The sequence below is a fragment of the Erpetoichthys calabaricus genome, chromosome 15, assembly GCF_900747795.2.
Source record: "Erpetoichthys calabaricus chromosome 15, fErpCal1.3, whole genome shotgun sequence".
NCBI lineage: Eukaryota > Metazoa > Chordata > Cladistia > Polypteriformes > Polypteridae > Erpetoichthys > Erpetoichthys calabaricus.
Genome location: NC_041408.2, coordinates 62369376 through 62393463, shown reverse-complemented (window position 1 = coordinate 62393463; position 24088 = coordinate 62369376). Strand labels below are relative to the sequence as shown.

General features: G+C 40.3%; 2 protein-coding genes across 4 annotated transcripts in view; one reads left to right on the top strand and one right to left on the bottom strand.

Moving 5' to 3' along the window:
* The window catches only part of LOC114666111 (protein quaking), a 1435209-nt gene that overhangs the window by 708393 nt on the left and 702728 nt on the right, over positions 1–24088 (top strand). The gene's annotated exons all lie outside the window — the stretch shown is intronic.
* Positions 4036–24088, bottom strand: part of LOC114665861 (uncharacterized protein C6orf118-like) — a 28696-nt gene continuing 8643 nt past the window's right edge. For 2 of the 3 annotated variants that reach the window (XM_051919355.1, XM_051919353.1), the window contains exons 3-10: positions 23276–23398; positions 18805–18864; positions 16273–16388; positions 15808–15867; positions 15049–15283; positions 7264–7317; positions 4982–5043; positions 4036–4886 (exon numbers count right to left, since the gene is read on the bottom strand). In XM_051919355.1, coding sequence (XP_051775315.1) covers positions 4832–4886; positions 4982–5043; positions 7264–7317; positions 15049–15283; positions 15808–15867; positions 16273–16388; positions 18805–18864; positions 23276–23398 — 765 coding nt within the window. In that variant the 3' untranslated portion in view covers positions 4036–4831. The remainder of the gene's footprint in view (positions 4887–4981; positions 5044–7263; positions 7318–15048; positions 15284–15807; positions 15868–16272; positions 16389–18804; positions 18865–23275; positions 23399–24088) is intronic. The other variant, XM_051919354.1, reaches the window with a different exon arrangement.

Below are 24088 nucleotides of genomic sequence, written 5' to 3'. Positions count from 1 at the left end.
AATGTGAAAGTGTAACAGATCTCTACAAAGTGATCTAAATTAATTACAAACATAAAACACAAAAACTTGTTATATTGCCCTATTTTTATCTTTTGGCCTCTAGAGGGCGCACCTGCCACCTAAACCCCAACACAGACAAAAGTGGACACAAGTTCAGCACGCACCTTTTTTATTTTTACTCGTGGGAAACGCTTTCCCTCATTTCCCACCTTCACAGTACAGTTCCCAGCATTAACACAGTACACTAAGCACACTTCACTTCATCTTCTTTTCTCTCTCTCTGTCGTTCATCTTCTCCTCTGTCCACCTCCACTCCTGCTGGCAAGCTTCATCCTCCACCTCCTAACTCTGGCTCCCAGAGTAGTGGCAGCTGGCTTACTTTATAGGGCACCCAGAAGTGCTACAGGTGCTTGATGACCTTCTTCCAGCAGCATTTCTGGATGTGGCAGAAATACTGCAACCAAACACTCAGCAATTCTCCATACATTCCCTGGCAGTGACATTAAATACCTTCTTTGTGGGACTTGTTTCATTGAGCCAGAGGTTTTAACTGGTTCCTCTCTTTTAAAGCCAGCTCCCCACTTTTAGGCCCGAGTAGGCTGCAGGCTGGGGACTGGCTGAGTTGGGGTAAGCCTTTTCTGGGCAGGCTAGTGAAGTTCAAGTCTTGCTTTGTGGACCTTTTGGTAGGTCTTGCACCCTTCCACCATGTCTGAGACTCCTGACTATAACAGATGTCTGTCAGAATGTCTGTAAGTTCATGAGCACACTCCCTGAGAATCTGCCCTGGAGTACTGTCAGGATCAGTAGCCTTGTGCTGGTACACCAAGGAACTGGGCACAATGCAGTTTCAGGAGATGACTGAAAGCCTCACTAGGACTCACATTTACTGACTGAAGACCACACAGGTCAGCAAAAAAAACATCTAATTACAGCTAGTCGAGTGGTATCAAAATAAAGGAAACACCTTTTTGCTTAGTATTGTGACAGTGTTTCATTTAATTTCAAATCCCAGACAAAACATCAGAGCATGGAATGGCACCATCTGACGGAAGAAGAAGCCAAAGACAGTGTTATCAGCTGAAAAGGTAAAGTGTACCATCTTTTGGGATACCACAATAAATGCTACTCATTATATCCAAACACTAAAGAATCTTAATCACACACTGTGGGAGAAACACACTGGAAAGGAGATCATCCTATAAAATAACACTCGGCCCTACTCTTCTCATTTGGCCTTAGAAGAACTTGAGAGAAAGAGATGGGAAGTTCTCCCTTGCCCTCTCTACAGTCCCAATCCTGGCACCCTCAGATTACCATCCTTTTGGAAACGTAATGGGCCAGATGTGAGAAGAATAATACAAGAGCTCAGAGGCAATCCAGCAGCCTCTACGTCAGTGTCATCAATCAGCTGAAACAGAGTTCTTCCGTAGGTGTATCTTCAAACTACCAGAACAATGGGATTTTGTGCAAAAATAAATTAAGCAGTGCACATTAAGATGTCCTACTTGTTTTTTCAAGCATCAAAACTCCCAATTTTTAAAAGATGGTAATTTTGGTATGACCCTCGTTAATTCAAAAGTTTTCACAGAAAAATCATTTTAATGACTTTTTTTGTATTTCCTGTAGAATAAGAATATTATCTTTTCAAACTTTACTTTCTGTAGACCCATACCACCCTTTTTGTATTTATAATTCATATTCACTTTGCACTCAACATTAATTCATTACATTTACGTTCACAGCAGCAGTACTTCAGGGTTTGTCAATGGTAGATTGTGAAACAGCACTGGTGAATTGGCCTTCGGGGTGTTCATTATGCACAAATACAAGGCATGCTAGCCACCTGAAGTTTTCTCTTGCTTCTCTTTAACCTTTAATCTGTACCTGTAAACCTCTCTCAGACCACACTCTGCAATGTTAACATCACCTGAAGTGTAATGGTAGCTAATGAATGAACTATCAATGGCCAAGATTCCTGAACAATGAAAAAGAGTGGGGCATGTCTTAATTTCAAAAGCTCGATTCACTACTGTGCAAGAGTGGATTTTCCAGGAATGGTTTATATAACAATATTTTAACTAAAATACAGGTAAATCTCTTGCTATGAATAAGTTCAGTTTCTGCACAAATTCGTATCTGGATTATTTATGTCAAAACTTACAATGAAAAATGTCTATTAATGGGAAATTGTCAAAAATATGTAATGCTTTACAAACTTTCCAAACATTAATAAAATAGATTTGAATCATATATCTATATACTTTTAAATCACAAAATTCAAATAATTTTTAACTAAGAATTTCATTGTTGAGCATGTAAAGAATGTTGACATTATTTTTAAACATTCTACAGTTTTGGATCATATACAGTACCTCATTGAGTTTGAAAAGGGAAAAAAAATGATAGTATAAAAATGCCCAACTAAATGATAAATGTGAGAAACATACTATCTCTGCTGAGGAATCACTCGATGTGCTGCTCCTATCTCAGCAGTTATCCTTACTAAGATGACATAGTGGAGAGGCAAACATGGGAGTTACACGCAGCTGCCACCTGCAAATGTTGCCGCTTATCCCTGGCAAAGCTTACTGTGCAGCTGCATGCCTGACTGAGTACATTCTGTGAAGTATGAACAAAAGTACAAAGTGATTGAAAATGGCGATACAGAACTATACATATTGTATTACACTACGTCTCAGCATTAACGATGACTGCTACATATTCATCCACATCAAAACTAGTTAGCTTTATTTGCAAGAAAAAACAGGCATTACTAGATGAAAATGAATTGAAATTATGAAGAAAAGATATTTGATGTTTTTATGTGCACAGTCACATCTGTAAGTTGAGACCATTGTAACTCCCAACACGACATAAATGTATTTAGGACACTGTAAGCATATGACTCCTTGGATACCAGACATTTGAATTATGTGACGCAGGTAACAGAGATGTTTTCATTGACATTTTGATATTGTCTGCTGTTGTTTACCATGAGTCTCCAACAGAGTTGGGAACATCACCCTAAACAACAAATATAATGCTAAAAACACTTGAACCAGCCACACCTCCCTTCACTTTGCTCCCTTTGTAAGCACCCTTGGGATTTTCACCGGTTGTTCTAAAGTCACCACCTGCCAATTTGATTCGTCTTCTTTGTGATGCTTTTTCCCCCACACATGAACTATCAGGATTCCTGACTCCTGCTTCATCCTCCTTCTCCAATCTGCCATGTACAGTAATTTAACTCCTCCATCCAGCTCCTGTCATGCACCCAGCATTCTCCTCAAACTTCGCTTATCTGTCACCTCCTACTGCTACAAACACCAGGCATCTGGGCCCCCATAGTGCTCCTGTTTTAACAGAGCACATTGCGGGATGTCCCACTCCCGGACAGCGCTCCCTAGAAAGCTGTGGAACAGACAGGATGCTTCTGGAAATTTGCTGTCAGTCAGGTCTCATGCATTCCCCCTGCAGTACTTGGTCTCAGCACAACTGATAAATGCTTCAGTCTGCTGGATGCTCCAATATTCTGAGTGTTTTATTTTTTGAAAGGTAAATTTTTTTCCCAGAAATTATATATATTATTTAGATATTTATTAATTACATTGTTCATTGTTATGAGGGGCGGCACGGTGGCGCAGTGGTAGCACTGCTGCCTCACAGTAAGGATACCTGGGTTTGCTTCCCGTGTCCTCCCTGCGTGGAGTTTGCGTGTTCTCCCCGTGTCTGCGTGGGTTTCCTCCGAGTACTCTGGTTTCTTCCCATAGTTCAAAGACATGCAGGTTAGGTGCATTGGTGATTCTAAATTGTCCCTAGTGTGTGTGGGTGTGTGTGTGTGTGCGTGTGCCCTGGCGCCCTGCCCAGTGTTTTGTTCCTGCCTTGCACCCTGTGCTGGCTGGGATTGGCTCCAGCAGACCCCCGTGACCCCCGTGTATTAGGATATAGCGGGTTGGAAAATGACTGATGCATTGTTATGAGGATGGGAGTACTGTGTTGTGATGCCTGTATTGCAAAACATGTATTACATGTGGATTAAATGTATCATCTTGTATTTAATATGAATGAGCAGACAGCAAAATTGTGCCTTGCTTCAGATGGCATTATTTAGTGGGCCGACCCTGGACTCCAATTGCACTCATTGTATCCAGAATTGTGTTATCTGAGTAATCCATCAAAACATACGGTTAAAGATTTTTCTAAGCCATCCCTACAAAACGTTACATGATAAGTAACACATTAAAAAAATTACTTTTGGGTGGAGTATTCCTTTATACTGCGCTTTCCACGTGTTTGACCAGTTTTGCAGATTGTTCAGGTCTTTTTAACATTGTTTGCAGTCTCCTCAATAACTGCTCTTCCTCCCTTGTCATCTGCTAACTTCTCAAGTTCATTAAATATATCAAAATCAGTTTCTCTGATATAAATTTTAAAAAGTAACAGTCCAAACACGGATTACATAGACTCCACCCTATGTGGGGCATTCCCCTCTTATCTGTACTCTTTGCGTCCAGCTTGAAATCCACTTTGACAATAACGGACAGTATTTGACACGCACACATTTTTTAATTACCAATGAAGTTCATCACAGATATTCAGATTCTTGGGATTAGTCATGTTAAGCACACAAAGCAAATCCAAATTTTTAATGTCAAACAGACATTGGGACATACATTGGCTGTCAACATCCTGTATGCTTTCAGCAAGAAAAAAAGAAACTACAGTACTTTAGTACTAACTTCATAATCAGATGTTTAGTGAATGAATCAGGAAACAGAAGACATTTTCAGATTTGCTGATGACTCTTTGTAGAAGATATTACTAGATCTTCTTATGAACCTTCAGCAGTATTGTCGAGAATCTGTATGACTCTGTCCCAAAATACTCTAAAATTAAAATGACAATATAGGAAAGTGATTTACACAATTGCATATTACACACAGTACATGTAACTTTTAGTGCCAATTACAGTAAAACTTACCTTTGTGTCTCTACATCAATGTTCTCTTTGAAAAGAATCTTATGAATAACATTTTCAAGATCCTATCAAAAAAGTAAAGATGTATTTATTTCGGCAGGATTGTCTGAATTTAAACATAATGCACACCATTTGGATACTGGCTGTCTCATTTAGAGAACATGAATAGAGTGAGCCAAAACATGAACTTTTGATTATTTCCTTGAAGCTCCTATAAATGACTTATCAAGCATATCCAAATACAACAATATGTCTTCCTAAATTCTTTCCACTCATGACCAGCATGTTTTCTCATCCTAAAGAAGGTCCTACAATATCTTTATAGGGTTGGATATAATTCAGTGGACCAAGAAAGGTTTATGGTGGAATGGACTTCAGAAAGATTTGTATACACAATGGAAGACATCCAGTAAGTGAATGGGTATCCCTCAAAAATCACAGAAAGAGCATTTGATTCATATAACGCTCAGAGCAATGAGGAAGAAACCCAACATTCCATAATAATCTACTTTACTTGAAAACTGCTGCATTTATTAGCCTAAGATGCTTAACACGTCTCCCCTGTTCTCTCCCAGCTTCACTGGTTACCGGTTCCATCAAGGGATTAAATTCAAGATTCTGCTTCTCACCTTCAAGCCCTACATAATCTTGCCCCCCTCTGCCTCACTCAGCTCCTAGCTCTGTACACTCCTCGTCACTCTCTCAGGTCCTCAAGCACTAATCTCCTTACTGTCTCCACTCTGGGAGGCAGGTCCTTCAGTGTTATGGCCCCTCAGCTCTGGAACTCTCTTTCTCAGTCTCTCCGAGATTGCTCCTCTTTCTCCACCTTTAAATCTCAACTCAAAACTTTCCTCTTCTACGAACGTTTGTCTTCTGTGTAAATTTTTTTTTACTCTATGTAAAGCGACCTTGGGTTTGTGAAAGGTGTTCAATAAACGTAACTTATTATTACTAACATGCTAAACAAGAGTGGTGTTGATTGAAGGTTACCATATAGAAAACCCCAGCTCTCCAATGAAAACAACATAATCTTAGTGACTATGGGGTAGTCGCAACACACTCTTATGACCCATAGTGAGACATACCTAGCGACTCAGTCTAACCCGTCTGCGACTTGCCCCGGAAAAGTCAAACCTCGCCATACTTGTATACCATAACCCTCTACTTGGCCAATGACTTCAATAGGCAGCACATTATTGGCTTTCACAAAAATGGGTCAGCTCACAATACTTTGGAAATGTAAAACTCTGATGGAGAGCCATCACATAGTTGTATAATTTTACAACCCCAGCAAGCTCTAGTCATGTAAACTGGCAAACACAAGCGATGAGATGAGCAACTGTAGTGTCAAGTTTGGCATCCCCTCCGACTAGGAGTCACGTAATGTCAGCTTAATGGAACACAATTCAATGGCTGATGAGACAATGGTTTAGCTTTCTGGTTTACATGCCCAGCATTACATATGCATACTGAATCCAAAGCCTTATCTCACGTCTGAAGCAAGGAAGAGGCAACATGAAGGTGTGGGACTGGTTTCCTGCCTATGGGCCTGCATGTCCAATTGATGGAGCAATGGATTGCAAGCTGTTCTGGGAAATTGCACAGGTGAATGAATATTCAAGCATATGTTTGGTACCGGAAGATCAAAAAGAATGTGGGTCTTGCCGCATGACAATAACCCCCAAACAACGGAATGTCTTAGACAGAATAATATCTGCATTTTAGAATGGACACTTCAGACTCCTCACCTTAGCGTTGTTGTTGCATGAAAAATTCTGTATGGTTGGGCCACAACAACTCCTAAACCCAGGACCTGCCCAGAACCTAGAAACTAAACTATTTTATTATTTAACAAATGTTAACCAAATCAAATTGATTTATTTTCACTGTGAACAGAATGCATTGTTATTCTGGAGGTTGTGCAAACACATCATTTGCTGTTACTCTGTTGCTGTGCTGTTGAAATACTCAGGGAGGTGGCTGGCTATCCGGTAACATTATTTTACACACATTTTTCATGTGCTGTATATTTGTAACTACTTGCTGCTTTTGCACGTTTCAAAACTGATTGGGCGCTTTTTATTTAGTGGTCTAGTTAATGTTTTGAGCTACTTAAAATTTTCAAATGTTATATAAAGAACAGATTCTTGCTGCTGCTGCTGCTGTGCTACTAAGGTTATTAACTTTAAACAGCTGACTCCTAAAAGTCAGTACCTACTGTATTAAATGTAAGAAAGATCCAAACTTAATCAAAAAATAAACATTCCAATTTTGGATATCCATACCAATGTTGCTTGCTCCAGATGCTCCTTGGCAGCTGACAGCTTTAAAGTGTCATTCTGAAAAAAAGGACATTAAAATTATTTTTCATACAGTAGGATAAAAGTGCATGCAATGGTGCAAAATAATCAAAAGATAGAAAGGCAGCACAAATCACAATACAGTTGTAGCTGCCGAAGTATCAGGTGAGATCAAGCCGGGTAAAACACGTGCCAAAAGAAAATCTCTCAGTGCAAAAGTTTGTTTTAAAAATATTTAGTGAAAATTAAAAGCAAATAATCCGCACAAGAATAAAGAAAAAAGTTGTTACACACGTAGAATAAAAGACAAAAAAAAGGAAAAATGTATCATCTTTGAACTTAGCTTTTCTTGAGAAACTTTAGTCATTTCTGTACTTAAAAGTTTTTTACTTCTTCTTCTATACTTAAAGATTCTTAGCTGCTTCTTCTGTAAGCTTTAAACGTACGGCGCAGCACTTAAATAAGCGCTCTGTCTTACATGTTACTTCACACACTCAAAAGGCCCGGTTTAAAACCTTGTGCCCTCTACGCCTTACACATGGCAAGGCTGGTCACTAACTGAGAATAATGTTTAGTCAGAGCTGTTAGAAATGGCTAGAATATACCAATACAATTCTACTTATGGGGGCTATAGGAACCTCCCATAGATTATGCACAGTCCTTTAGTAAAATATTTATGAATCTTATGGAACTAGGAAAAGGCTCTTACAACAGTAAATATAAAAAAGTTACGGAAGATTACAATGCACTTCTAAACAGGCAAGCAGAGGAGCTGCATTATGTGAAATAGAAACAAACTGAGAGGAGAACACAACACACACAACTAACAACCTTCATTCCGCACAGAGCATTTCTACAGTGACAACTATTTTAAGGCCTTTAATGAGTTCTGAAGAGTAGTATGATTAGTTAGAACATTAAAACAATCTTGACGAGAACAGGCCATTCAGCCCAGCAAAGCCCGCCAGTCTTATCCACTTAATCCTTCTAAAATACAGTAACATCAAGTCTAGTTTTTAAAAGTCCCGAAAGTCTTACTGGCTACCACACTACTTGGTCGTTTATTCCAAGTGTCTATGGTTCTCAGTGTAATGAAAAACTTCCTAGTGTTTGTGTGAAATTTCCCCTTAACAAGTTTCCAACTGTGTCCCCGCGTTCTTGATGAACTCAATCTAAAATAACAGTCTCAATCCTCTGCACTATTTCTCTTCATAAAGTTAAATGTGTTTTTTTTTTTTTACTATTTGTTTTCTGGCACATGAGTGGTCCATACAGGGAGTCCAAGGTTGGAATGGCCTCCCTTTGATGATGAAGTAAAGTACTCTGTGCAGGACGACTGCATTCCAGTACGGTCCGTGACTGAGCCAAGTACAGTTAAAGTCTACAGAGGTGACCAGAGCAGCACATGAGTTCTACGCAAAACTGTTCACTCACTCTTTATGAATTGTGTTATAATAAATATGAATCACAGCCTCATAATAATCATGTTTGTGTTGTTCAGTATGCTGCCCAGGGTAGAAAACACACATTTATCAAAGATGTCTGTGCAAAAACATGTTTTATTTTTTTGTAGATTTCGATTTAAACTAAAGTCCCCTATGGATTCAGAAACTGGCATTAAATGGTGAGGGGCCTGACTATTTTTACTGTTATTGTAGTACATCAAGGCCATGTTAGGCAGTTAAATATAAAGACCACAATCAATTCACTCAACCAGTGCAATTAGTAATATTAAAAGAAAGTACAAAATGCAATTCATTACTGTCCATCACATATCCTCAGACAGAGAACAATGCAATGCCAAAGGAGACAACTTCCTGGTCGAATGAATTTTCCTGAAGTGTTTTGGAAAAACGGCATCAAAAATGTGACTACAATGACTGGGATTTCATGTTCTAAGCCTTTTAACAACTCCAGATGTATCCAGTAGGTGGCGACTGAGAGCTACCATAAGACCTCCCTCTGTGTTTTTTGCCTCAGTGCCAGCCACCTCCTTGAAATTCGTATAAGGATGTTCCAAAACGGGGTGCCTTCCTTATTCAGAGTGGGTTTAAAAATTGCAAATCTCCCAGTGATGCTAAAGGTGTTTTGCTTTCATTTCTTTCCAAACCTAAATACACAATCGTTTTTCTAAACAGCATCTCTCCTACAACACTTGAGGCATCATAGAGAGGCACTTTTTAAAGCCTGAGAATGGAATTATTAACAATGTGCCACAATTTCAGTGATTAAGAGATTCAAAGTAAATCTACAATAAATTACACAACTAAAATATTTCTGAATTAAGGAATTGCTTAGCTACTCCAAGCCCAGTGAATTCCATGTAAAAGGATACTTTAGGATGAAATTCAACTAATAACCAGTAAACAGCATTTACGGTGACCAGTTCAAAAGGATTACTGGTGCTTTTTCCTAATGGTTTTGGGCCCCAGGGGCTTATTTCGTCTGGAATCTGGGCAGACTTACGCTTAGTTTTGTTGTCTCCTATTGCCAGCAGGTCTTTGCTAAAATATTTTTAAACATGACAGTTTACTAGACTGCATTCCCACATGTTCTAATTATGGGGATTTGGAAGAATTCAATTTAGAATTAACTATGTCATCAACATTGACCTGTGAATGTATCTTACTTAATAATGTTTATGCACATTTCTGTGTACATATTATAATATTTTTCCATTTTATAGCAAACCTTTTGTACTTTAACATTTTAAATGTGTTTTGTTTGCTATGTTACATTTGTGTAATTGTCCACTGCTTTTAGTTTTTAAATGGAAATCATAACATAACAACATCCTCAAACCCGCTTATTCCAACATGATGTGATGGCAGCACTGGATACAAGGAAGGGAAACAGGCCAAGGCAGTGCCCACTCACACACACACACGTACTCCTCTATTTAGACTCACCAGTCAACCTAACCCGGGTGTCTGTGGGAACACGAGAGTAAAACCAGAGGACCCAAAAGAAGCCTCACAGAAACACGGAGAGATGTGAACTCTACACACTCTGGGATATGAGCCTTGGATGCTGGATCTGTGCTATCCTGAAATAGACATCAGGCTCTGGTTTAATACAGTGATTTGAATTTAACAACTCAGTCATCTATTTTATGAACCTTTGCTTTGTCATAGTAGGGTCCATGGGTGACCCCTTTTCCCTTCATGTAGATCAAAACAGAACACCTCAGACCCCATACTCCTCCCACTCTATCAGGGTGGGCTGCTACTGTAATCCAGTTTTCCTCCTACTTTTATATCTGTAACTCCAGGCAATTAGATTAGAGCACTGGAACAGACAGAAGAGAACAAAGTTATAACACATTTATTTCACACATGATAGCTAATAATGAGTGTTGGCAAAAATATAATAATACTAGACAAAGAGCTCGTTTCGACAACGTAAGATGAAACGGGCACGAGTGGAATAGTAAGTAATAAGTATAAGCTCCACAAACCTGATATAGGTGTATTGAATGAATGCGTAATTAGGCCTGGAGCTGTACAGTAATCCCTCGCTACTTCGCGGTTCACTTTTCGCGGATTCACGACTTCGCGGGTTTTTAAATACAAGTAATTGCCCGCCTATCGCGGAAGTTATGTTCCAGACCCATCAGCAACAGGAGAAAATCCGCGATATAGAAAGACCATATAAATAAACATTTTTATAGTTTAAGCCTTAAAATACCCATCCCACATGCTTTAAACACATGTAAACTTATAAAACACACTTTGTTAACACATATGATATGTGGATGTCGGGCTAAGGATATGAGTAACATCTCACTATTATAAAACATTTTAACTTCACGCAAGACAAGACAGTGACATTGGTGATGTACAGGCTTTTAAATTATTGACACGCAGAGCGACAAGCAGCACAAAGCCAGCACAAAGTCCACTTCTCCTTAGCGTTCATTCAGCTCCCCACCCCCTTGACAATGCGAACTGCGCCTCTGGGGAGGGGGGTTTGAGCGAACGTGCGTTCAGCACTCACACACGCACACACACACTCCTCCTTCTTCCAAACACGCAGAGCGACAAGCAGGCATTTTGGCAGAAGCAGCACAAAGTCCATTTCTGCTCAGCGTGAGTTCAGCTGCTCCCCTTCACAAAGCGAGTGCAGACACATCGACGTCTGATCGCTGTGTGCAGTGTGCAGTGTTGGTCTGCGGTGTTTAAGAATGTAGAAAGTGTTTAAGAGCATAGGAAGTGCTTATAAGAGTGTGGGAAAGGTTAACAAGAGAGTGAGAAAGGTTTATAAGAGTGTGGGAAGGGTTTATAAAGCCTTAAAATATGTATAAATAATAAAATAAATATAGGTCGCTACTTCGCGGATTTTTACCTATCGCGGGGGCGCTGCAATGTAACCCCCGCGATAGGTGAGGGATTACTGTAGTTGAAATCGCCTTTCAGGCCTCTAGAGCTTTAATCGAAGTCGCCTTTCTCTTTGCATTTTCGCGGCCGTAAATCCGCCACCTGCCGCGATTTTGGTCGAAGTCGCCTTTCTTTTTGAATTTTTGCGGCCGTAAATCCGCCGCCTGCCGCGATGTTGGTCTCGTAAGGTTTTTCGGGCAGCTGCGCAGAAGGCGACTGCGCATTCAGCTTCGGACGGACCCTACAGCGATGTTGGTCGAAGTCGCCTTTCTCTTTGAATTTTCGCTGCCGTAAATCCACCGCCTGCTGCGATGTCGGTCTCGTAAGTTTTTTCGGCAGCTGCACAGAAGGCGAATGCGCATTCGGCTTCGGACAGATGTGAGTGAGTGAGGAGACTGGCAAATTATATATAAGATAACCTGAGTAATAATCAGTTCACCCTGCTTAGACTGCCAGGTGGCTCTGCCTTATGTTCTGGTTGGCCAGGTCTTTGATCCAGGATGAATATGGTCACCAAGAGAGACAGAGAGAGATGGTCCTCTCCTCCTTCACCGGATGGAAAAATGGCAGAGACTTTGCCTTTCTCTTAGCTGTTAATTTAAAGGAATCCCGTGGCTTCTTGACACTCTCCTTGAATCACAGCCCCCATTCTAGCCCAGGCTTTTCTTTTTGGAGGGGTAAGGGGTGCCACACATTTTACCTATCACTTCTATTTCTGGTAACTCTGATCTGTTCATGGCCTCTTATCTCTGGCTAACTGACCAGTCTACTTCTGAGACTTTATCATTACTAGTTTAAACCTGTAGTAAATCCTAAAGTCTGGATCTTTTTCTTAAGTGCATATTTTTATCATAATTTTATTACACCATCTTCATGTCAGCCTCAATTGTCTATTATGGGTTTACGGATAATCTATTCTATCAGCATCAGACTCAAGGCATGAACCAACCCTGAACAGATCATGGAGACGGCACCTTTCCTGGCATTATAAGATGCAAAGCAGAATAGGATTTGCAGACGTATCATACATGTAGCAGTAGTATAAGTAGTAGTATTGCCACACATGTCTGTGGTATGCAGACATAGGAAGAACACAGAAAATTAGTGTAATGGGAATCAACCCCAGTTCCTTGAAGGACAGAGAAGAAGCAGTGTTAGAGATGAGCAAAAAAAGCTAATTTCACAAACAGTTTTGCAAAACCGCCCCAAAAATGTGTTTGCATGTGATTTTGCAAATGTGAATCACAAAACTAGTGATATTAGTTTTTTGGGGTTTTGTTAAGGCTTTTGGAGCAGAAAGCAAGGGCTATTTTACAGCCGAAGCCACATTCTGCTTCCTTGGCCACACAAACTCTGCCCTGATCTTCCACGGCTTACTCCCTGGTGCTCCTCACTCTCTCATCTTCCTTCCAGCACACATTCACTCCGCCGGGTCCACCTCACATCACTCATTTGAGGTCACAGATAACACTGTCTGTGTTCACTTTCCCCAACTTTGCAAGCCAATCCAAGCCAGGATCCTTCCTGAGGCACGCCAGCACCCATGTACCCAGGCCAATGGATTTCCACAGCAGAGAAAATGCTTAAAGAGGTGAGTGCTGTCCAGTTGTTCACATCTTTCCAAAAGAAAAACAAACAAAACAAAAAAACCGCAAATGACCTAAGAAAACCAGTGCAGATTTAGAAAAAACATACAAACTCAGATGGGCTAGGGTTTGAAACTAGTCACTTGGAACTGTAAGGAAACATTTCCTTTTTTAGATTGCATGACAGAGAGAAAGAAACTGGGGAATCTAGAAGAAAACTTTAAATCTTCAGAGGACCAGCACTTCTTGTCAAGAAGGTAAAGCTGGCAGGTCCTCCATTTGATGATTTTTTTTTAGCAGAATATCACATATTTTGATTATAATCAAAAATATTTTTATTTTGTTCCTGGGTACAAAGTGTGTTTTCCTAACCCGTTATGCCTAAAAAAAATAGAAAATAGCTGTTGTTCCACAAAAACTTTGCTTTTGTGATCAGGACAATGATATTTTGAAATTTGTCTGTTTTCGAGAAAATTCTCGATTCGCATTCAATACTGAGTAGTCTTCTAGAATATTCTTGAACTGTTAGAATTGTCCAGAAGTTTCTAGAATTTTCCAGAATTATCTAGAAGTTTCAAGAAACTTTTAGAACTTTCTAGAACGTTCTCGGACTGTCCAATAGCAGTCATACAAGTATAGAAGCACAGGTGACTCGAACCAACAATTCAGTTTATGTTATTTTTTTGATTTGATTTAGATGGCATCAAGAGGTTGCTTGCACCCAGCAGATGCATTTTGCTACGTCTGTGGACAATTTATAAAGATAAGAGCGAGAAAGTATTCCATGAAAGCATGTCGTAAGATGTGCGAGGCCTACAAGGCATACTTCGGCATGCCTGTTGGGGATCAAGACAAGCCCTGGGCACCTCATTTCACATGCGAATATTGCAAGAAAACTCTTGAAGGTTGGTACAGGGGAGAAAAGAGAGCCATGAAGTTTGCTATCCCGCGAATTTGGTGGCAACCGACTGACCACTCAAGCAACTGCTACTTCTGCATGGTGGATCCCACCAAACGTCGCACTGACAAGAATGCACCTCAAATCGTTTATCCAGACATTCCTTCTTCCATTGCCCCAGTACCACACTGCCCCGAGCTGCCCGTTCCCACTCCTCCAAAGAGGGTTCAGCCATCTTCAGGAGACAGCAGCAAGTCAGACAGCGAGGAAGATATTGCAGATATCCTTGATGCTCATCTTGACAAATTCAAGGAGAACATGGGAGCTTACTCAGAGGAGCAAGGCGAGCGCTTTCATCAGGATATACTGGACTTTGAACGGCGTTACCAAGGACAGTATAACGAAAACATGATTGGGGACTACATTTGGGGGCTTCTTCGAGAAAGCGATTTGCAGTACAGTCGCAAATCTAGAACACCTACTCATTTCTGAACCTTTTTGAGTGGTTTTGACTGTCTTTGTCTATTTACCATGCAAGTGTTGTTCTTTTTAAGACTGCATGAACGAAAAGATAAAAATTCCCTTGTTTTGTCACTATAAATACGAAATTTTCTGGGCTGTGGTCATAAAATCAAAGTTTGTGCTGAATGTAGTCGTTTTTCCATAGGCTTTAGACATAAGCAGTTGAAATATAACTCTTGGAAGCCAGGAACAAAAATTGTGTTACATAGTGATTGGACCAAACCTACCATACATGTTGATTTGACTATACTTCCCTGCAGTGATGCAGTGCACATGAAGAGATATTCTTCACAGTGTGAAAGTAGAAAGATATGATTACTGCACAAATAAAGTAAATGAGAGATCTTAAAAAGAAGATAGCATTAGAAAAACGCTACATGATTTCTACCTTAGCGTCTTCAATTGAGCTCTCAACGGTGCTGATGACAGCAACTGGGACCATTTCATCTTTCAATTCTTTTTCAAGTATGGTAATTTCCTCCCAGACTTCCTGAATGTGTCTCCTCTTGGTCTGGATCCTCTCCACAAGAGGACTGACTTGCTGATCCTTTGACTGTTTCTCAGCTGGGTCTTCACAAGGAATGGTCCCTTGGCACTGGATGTCTCCCTTGCTTGACTCCTTGCTGACTGATGCAAGCATACAGAAAAAAAATGGAGCTTATGCAGTACTCAATAAATTGTAAAATTGATTGCTATAATCTTTATTTAATAACACAAAATGAAAATATATTTTACTGATGTGAAAATCTGAAAATTAAATGTAGGTTATGTGCACTGAGATGATGTGGCATCCCGTGTAGAGTTAGTCCCAACCTTGCACCAAATGCTGGAGGGCAGCTCTGTGACCCTGAATTGGATTAAACAGGTATGATAATGGATGGAGGGTTGTGGCTCCCAGTATAGGCTCCCACTGAGCAAACACATTGCACTCAACCCAAGAACAAAAACTGAAGTTTGTTTGTATCAAAGGTGCCTCCTTGTAATCTTTCTTTCATTGCAATGCATTTTATAGGAAAATAAAACACAACACACTGATTAAAATATCATGCTTGATTTCACTTAATGACATCAAGATAAATACCACAGGCTGCCGTAGTAAGCGTAAGTGGTTGTCATTATTATAAAAAGTAAATTTGCTTGAGTTTACTTGCCTTTTTCTGCAGGGGCGCCAGAATTTAATAGCTCGGTCTGCAGCTCGTTTCTCAGGCTGAGGCAAACATTTATAAAACACACAATAAAAATTATTGAAGCATGAAATAAATACTAAAATGAAAGCTGTTTAAGAATATTACTGGAACAAAATGTAAAAAAAAAACATTAAAAGCTTCATTTGGATGAATTTACCGAAGACCCATTAGCTCAAATCCTCAAATGAGTGCTTTTTAAAGACCGCACTAAATCTTCACACTCAGGTTTTTAGACTTAAGTATGGCGCACTCTGTTTTAAAATTCCAGTATCAGAAGTACAATTTACTTCCTAACAGAAGCTGTAATGGAATGTGTTTGGCTGTGATAAAATAAACAGAAAAAACTTTGGCAAATTTTCATAACAAATACATTATGCATTAATGTTTAACGCAGAGTCGATTATGTTTGCAAAAAGCCATCATACCACTCATTTTTCTTCAAAGCCTTTTTGGCAATCTTTTGTAGTCTAAGGACCTCCTGCCTGGCCTCTTCGACTTGTGCAGTCAGCACTTTCTCGTCCTCTATTTGAGGCAGTAACGTCTATCCAGAAAAAGAAAGAAAACAGAAATACTTTAATGTAAAATGGCAAGCTTGTCAAACATAATGATAACGCTTTCTGGCATGAACATATAAAGACTTCATCGGGTTGAGTTTTAATAGGTAGAACACTGTGTGATCACATTTGCAACATGTACAAAACGAACAAGTGTATTAACTTTACTAACTTTCAGTAAAGACATTAATAGAAAATTATTATATGCAAATCAAAATTGGCTACTTGGCTTGTAAAAGAAATCTGTCAAATCGTAAACTGCATGGTGCCCTTTAATGCTCCCTTACAGTCACACACCATTTCTTTCCAATAAGCTCATCAATTTTATTTTTTTTTGCTTCTTTTCTCTGTACAGCGTTCTTCTGGACTGACAACTACAGGGCTGATCAGCAATGGCAGTGTTCCCACCCTCTGCTAGAACCCATTCAAGCAATCTCCATACTTTAAAATCATCAATTGCTGCGTGTTGACCAAATTATCTCTCTTTTTCAAACATTTTCTTGCACTAAACTATGAAACTGAGACTGAATCAGGTTATATGCTTTGTCATTCAGATGTAATACAATAGATGGCAATTACTAGTTACAAGGATTTTCATTTTACTTCTGCAAACAAGAGGGGAGGCGGCACGGTGGCCACAGTGGGTAGCGCTGCTGCCTCGCAGTTGGGAGACCTGGGGACCTGGGTTCGCTTCCTGGGTCCTCTCTGTGTGGAGTTTGCATGTTCTCCCCGTGTCTGTGTGGGTTTCCTCCGGGTACTCCGGTTTCCTCCCAAAGACATGCAGGTTAGGTGCACTGGCAATTCTAAATTGTCCCTAGTGTGTGCTTGGTGCATGTGTGTGAGCTACCTGTGGTGGGCTGGTGCCCTGTCTGGGGTTTGTTTCCTGCCTTGCGCCCTGTGTTGGCTGGGATTGGCTCCAGCAGACCCCCGTGACCCTGTAGTTAGGATATAGCGGGTTGGATAATGGATGGATGGATGGAGACAAGAGGGGGAAAATACCTAAAAATGGAATTCAAGATATCTCAGAGAGTCAGTACAAACACAAAAGTACAAGATGACAAATGTGCACATCCATAAATGCATGTAGCTATTGAGTTGTTCTTTTCACTTCAGAAAGTTACTTAAGAGAAAAGCATAGTGGACACTTACAAAAACAATTAAAAAGTTCTCTTGCATAATAAAATGTTATTAGCTTTAAAATTTGTACTTTGAAATAGCGTGTCTGCTGCTTCTAAAGAGCTTGTGGATATTTCCTCCAGATTAAGATACGTCTAGTTTAATTGTCAACTGCGATGGTTAACGCCAACATATGGACTGGAGACTTGTTAAGGGCAAATTGCGCACAAACATTAGGAAGTTTTTCTTTACACAATGAATGATAGACACTTGGAGTAAGCTACCAAGTTGTGTGGTAGACAGTAAGACTTTAGGGACTTTCAAAACTCGACTTGTAATTTTTATTGAAAATTGTACATAATATTGCACTATAAATTTCACAGTATGGTTATGCTTTAATTTACATAGTTTTTGTGTTTCCCTTTTTTTATAACACTTCTTCTCCAGCCAAATTTTTTGTTTTGCCACATTTTATTTATATTATTTTTGTAAGTAGGGCCTTTAAACATTTACCCATAATTTCTGTTTACTCAATTCTAGTGTACAGATGTAAAAAACGCAATATCATCATCCAATCCATGCAAAACATCTGGTTTTCCAGCAAGAGACTTTTTAGGGTACCAGAAGCGAATGTGAAGAATGTAACCAGTCAAGACACATGTGGTGGTGAACAATGGAGGATGATATGTTGATGTTTTAATGTATGCCTCACCGCAACCATGAATTAGATTAAGAAAGTTTAAAAATGTATGTCCTGTGTGTATGTAGGCATGTGATGGTATTTTGAAATGTAGGGCTATTGGTGAAGGATCCATCCATCCATTATCCAACCCGCTATATCCTAACTACAGGGTCACGGGGGTCTGCTGGAGACAATCCCAGCCAACACAGGGCACAAGGCAGGAAACAAACCCCGGGCAGGGCAGCAGCCCACCACAGTTGGTGAAGGATCTTATTAGAATATTAGATTTATCATGGTTAAACTTTTTCAGCATTCTCCTTTACAAATCTAGGTTTTCAGTAAGATCATAACACCCTACTGTAGTATCTAAATTGCTACTAACCTGTTTATCAGAGTGTTTATTTTTGCATATGCAATAAGCAGGAAAATAAAAAATACCTCCAACAAATACAACAAAATAATAAATACACAGATGCTAATCGTTTATAAAACCACAAAAGTGAGTGTTGTTTTAACTTAAACAGGATGAAGTATTAGTTTTAGAATTTCAGGTATATCCAACTTTGAAATACCTCTTTAGTCTTTATTACAAAATGTGCTGTTACCTTCTGGTGAACTGCTGATTGAGATTCAATAAGTGAGTAGAGGTACAGATCATGCTCTGTCTAGAACAGTAAAAAGAGAAATAATTATAATTAATATATTTTTCAAGATCATGTATTCCATTGCAGGGTCACAGGGTGCTGAAAACTACTCAGGAAAGAACCAATTTACAGGGCACCATTACTGACACATCCACACTCATCGACTCAACATGTGTGAAATCTTTCGGAAACTTTACAGACGTATATAACACTATAGAGATGCCATTTGGACTGTGTAATACACCTGCCACATTGTTTATCATTTATTGGAATCTGTTCTGGCCATCATTTCAAAAATTATTTTTAAGACACAATATCATTATTATTTTTTTAATATTCTACAACAACACATAATCTGTTTCACTTCTATGCGGGTGGAGCCGTGGGACATGGCTAGTACCAAATACAAACCACTGGATAATTTTCCTCAATAAATACAGTACATGAAAAAGTATGTTCTGTGTCACTTATTAATTTTTAAATAGAAATCTGATTATGTTTTGTTCTCTTCCACTGCCGCTATCATTTCCTGATTATTGTTGTTAGGTTTAACGCCTAATGCAGTCAATGTTTCTCTAGCAGCCCAGCATTAAACACTGAAACTATTTAAGATGGCAGTGTGAACAGTCAGCACCCAAGCTTTTGGAATCTCATAAAATACAAATATAAATGTGACAGAATCTTAGTATAGTGAGGAAAAGGGATATCTAGTAATGGTTAGAGCCTTTTTGCAATGTTTCTTTTGATTTCAGATCTTGTACTTTGTATAGATTTTGTCATTGGCAATTTAACAAAGTTTATGCTTGAGTGGCAGCATTTGAGGACCAACGCTGGACATCAGCAAACAGTACCAAAAACATCCATCTTATTGTTCGTGTCGTATAATCCACACGTCAAGTCATCCAGTCATATGGTCACAACGTGCAAAACGCATGCATTTCTTTGCTAAAATATTGTTAAACTGAAACATCTGGGACATGCCTTTAACCAAGAATATCTCTGTATACATAAAATCCAACATATGTCTGCCTGTGTGTCTGTCTACTTTTCACAAGAGAACTACTTAACGGATTTAGATTGGGTTTTTTCTATAATTTGCTTGAACGTTCCAGTTGATTTTGCGAGTTCTCTCATTGCGCTATGTATCATAGTTCGCTTGTGGTACCAATTTACTTGTGTGAATCCAAGAGACACGCAGCGGGCCAAGGGAAGGGGGGTGGCGCCCTCCTCACTCACACACCAGCCTCGGGGTGTATCTTACAACCACTTTGCTAGCGAATGAGAAAACTACTTAACAGATTTAGATTGGGCTTTTTTCTAGAATTTGCTTGAACATTACGGTTGATTTTGCGACTTCTCTCATTGCGATATGTATCGTAGTTCGCTTGTGGTACCGATTTATTTGCATGACTCTGAGAGAGACGCAGTGGGTCGAGTTGCCCCCTCACTCACGCACCAGCCTCGGGGTGTATCTTACATCCTCTTTGCTAGCGAATGAGAAAACTACTCAACAGATTTAGATTGGGCTTTTTTCTAGAATTTGCTTGAACATTCCAGGTGAATTAGCGAATTCTGTCTTAGTGCTAAGAATCATAGTTCACTTGCAGGAGTGATACATTCTCACAAATCCGAGACAGAGGCTGCGGGGCCGAGGAGAATGAGAAGCGTGACGTCAGGATTGGGGAGCTGGGCAGGGCCCTCCTCTCTGTCCTGTTTCACTTCTACGCGGGTGGAGCTGTGGGACATGGCTAGTACCAAATACAAACCACTGGATAATTTTCCTCAATAAATACAGTACATGAAAAAGTATGTTCTGTGTCACTTTTTAATTTTTAAATAAAAATCTGATTATGTTTTGGGTCATATTTATGCAGAAATAAAAAAAAAAACTAAAAGGTTCACAAAGTTTCTAGCACTATTGTACACCTCAGACAGAAACCAAACATCACTCTTGGACACAAGAAGTCAAAAGCTGAAGAGGATAATAAATTTTAAAAAGCACAAGGATTAGACATTGAGACTCAATAGACTGAAAAATCTCTTCATGTCTGTAAAGTATCTCCTGTCCTTCCATGTCGTCCACCTCCAGGACTTTAAAGCATGCTGAGAAGATCATTGCTCAGCCCTCTCACCCAGACCACTGCACACACTACATGGTCAAAAGTGTGTGGACACCCCTCCAAATGACTGAGTTCAGGTGTTTGAGCCGCACTCGTTGGTAACAAGTGTATAAACTCAATTCCATAGCCATGCAGCCTCCATTGACAAACATTGGCAGTAGAGTGGGTCGTACTGAAGAGCTCAATGACTTTAAGCGTGGCACTGTCATGGGATGCCACCTTGTCTACAAGTTAGTATTAAATCTCACCTCCAGTCAATTGGTATCGTGAAGTGAAAGCGTCTAAGAGCAGCAACAGCACAACCACAAAGTTGTAGACCACACAAACTCAGGGTCACCGAGTGTGAACTGCCTGGGGAGTAGAAATCACCTATCCTGTGGTGCTTCACTCACATCAGAGCTCTAAACTGCCTCTGGATGCAACATCATCACAACATTGGGAGCTTCATGATGTGAGTTTTCATAGCCGAGTAGCTGCACACAAGCTTAAGATCACTATGTGCAATGCCAAGTGCCAGCTGGAGTGATAAATCAGGCTTCACCATCCAGCAGTCTGATGGACGAATCTGAGTTTGGCACATGCCAGGAGACTGCATAGTGCCTACTGTAAGGTGTGGTCGAGGAGAGATAATAGTCTGGGGCTGTTTCAGGGTTTGAGGTAGGACCCATGATTCCAGTGAAGGGCACTTTTAATGCTCCTGCATACAAAGACAATTTAGACAATTGTGTGCTTCCATCTTTGTGGCAACAGTTTGGAGAAGGCCCTTTACTCCTCCAGCATGACTGTGCTCCTGTTTACAAAGCCAGGTCCGTAAAGACATGGAAGAACTTGAGTGACCTGCACAGAGCTCTGAACTCAACCCTGCTCAACACCTTTGGGATGAACTGGAACCCTGAATGTGAGCCAGCTCTTCTCATCCAACATCAATACCTGACCACAAAAAAAAGGGTCTTCTTGTTGAATGGGCACAAATTCCCACAGACAAGCGGAAAGCCTTCCTGGAAGAGTGGAAGTCATTATAGCTGCAAAGGGTAAATCTCCATACTGATACCTGTGGGTCTGAAATGGGATGTCCACCATACTCATATACACTAGGTGTGATGGTTAGATGTCCACAAACGTTTGACTATATAGTGTGTTTCAGACCGCCCAATTGGTGCCAGGACCACAAAACACAGAACTAGCATCTTTTCCTCTCACATATCGACTCCTATCAACCACTGAACAAATCTTAAATCCCTGCTTTATCATAATGACACGAGTTGAATAAACACCTAGAAAACAGACTCATACACAGCCATTAACCCCACAACTGTGCAGACCACCCAGCTTACACGGTTACTCATGCTTTCGTATTCCTATTAGTAGGTAGAGTATATTCCTGCATGAATTGATTTGTTTATTATGGATACAAAGACCCAGTGTACTCAGTTCATATCCTGTGCCTTGTTATCATCTGTGAGGATTTTGGATGCTCTCCTCATGTTTGTTTAGATTTTCGGGTTTCCACTCACGTCATCAAAGACATCCTGGTTGGCTTGTTTGGTGATTCTTGAACTGGCCCCTGTGTAAGTGTGGCTGTCACTGAGTGGCCGCTGTTATACATCGCCGTCCTGCCAGAGCTGTCAGGAAAGGTCCTGCATCCAATAACACTGAACTGGATTAGGCAGGGCTAAGAATTTTACATTATTATCTATATACATGAACCATTAGTGCCAACCACCTTTAGTCAGTGTTCTTACATATACCTAGTGTAATATCCCATATGTGCAGTATCTGGATTTCTCGATGTATCTTTTTGTCTTTTATATTGTACACATAACATGTCTTATATGCTGTATGTGAGCTACTTATCAAGTCAAAGTTCTTAAATGTGGAAATTCAATGGGCCAATAAAGCGTTATTCTTATCTTACCAAGTCTTGTGATCACCTGAGCCGTCCAGTTGTACATGGTCTGCTCTCTTTGCTACACTGAAGATACTTGGCAGAGTTCAACTTGCAACCCAAAACAGTACTAAGAGTCTAGCCACTCTAAAAGCCAGAAGTGACTTCTCAGCCAAATACATGCTAATCTACATGGAGGGCCCATCTTGTTTGTCAGCTATCCTATCTTTTCATTTGGCTAGAACTTTAGACTCTGGGAATCTTACCATCAGTAAAAAACATCAACGCACACATTGCATGTTTGGTAAAATCGTGACGATTTGTTAAAATAAATGAAAGAGTTCAAGGATTCTACTCAACCTACAGCAACTGCTCCAGTGCAGGGGATAAAACAATAGCAAATAATAGTATTAAGTTTATGAGATACCTTAATCTTTTTTAAGATGTCACCAAAGACCTGTGACTCACTGCAAATATCATTAAAGACGTCACTGAAAACTCTCAGACGTTCGGTTCTTGACTGGCTGTTAGACTTGACCTTCATGAGCTCCTACAAAAAATCAGAGAAGCAAGTGAGAAGAGGAACACGCTAGCACAGAAAAAATACTCGCCAATGTCTGTGTGGAGCTTTCAGGTTTTCCTGTGTCTCCGAGATCCTTGGCTTTCACCCCCCTAAGATGTGTAGGTTAGACTAACTGACCTCTTAGGAGTGACAAAGGATGTGTACTGTCTGAAGCTGTCATGTCTTTGAGGAACAGTTGGTCCGCGGATAAGCAGCATGGGGTCTGTAATAAATAAAGAATGAAATAGTCGTCTCAATCTCCGTGGGTGGGTGTGCTCGCGCGGCTGAGGGAGGTTGGTGGGGTGATTGAGGCGGAGCGTGCCTGCATATGATGGTGTGGTCTGTCTTGATTGCTCCATTGACTTTCCGCAGGTCACGACTGAGGCGCTGTGCCCACAGAGGCATTTAAGGGATGAGGCGGTACGGCAAAAGGAGAAAAAGATGAGAGAAACATCGAAAAGAGAAAGACAGAGAGAAGCAGGCAGGAGCGAGAGACAGAAAAAGAGAGAGAAGGCAGCCAGGAGGAGAGCCCCTTGGGGAGCATGCGGCCGACGATCAGGGGCAGAAGAGAGTCACATCCACTGAGCGTTTTGGTGCAATAGGGAGTGACTCACTTACACGCAAGTCCAGGAAAGTAGCGGGAGTCAGGGAGGCGCAGGTGGGGAGCCCTTTCGAGGA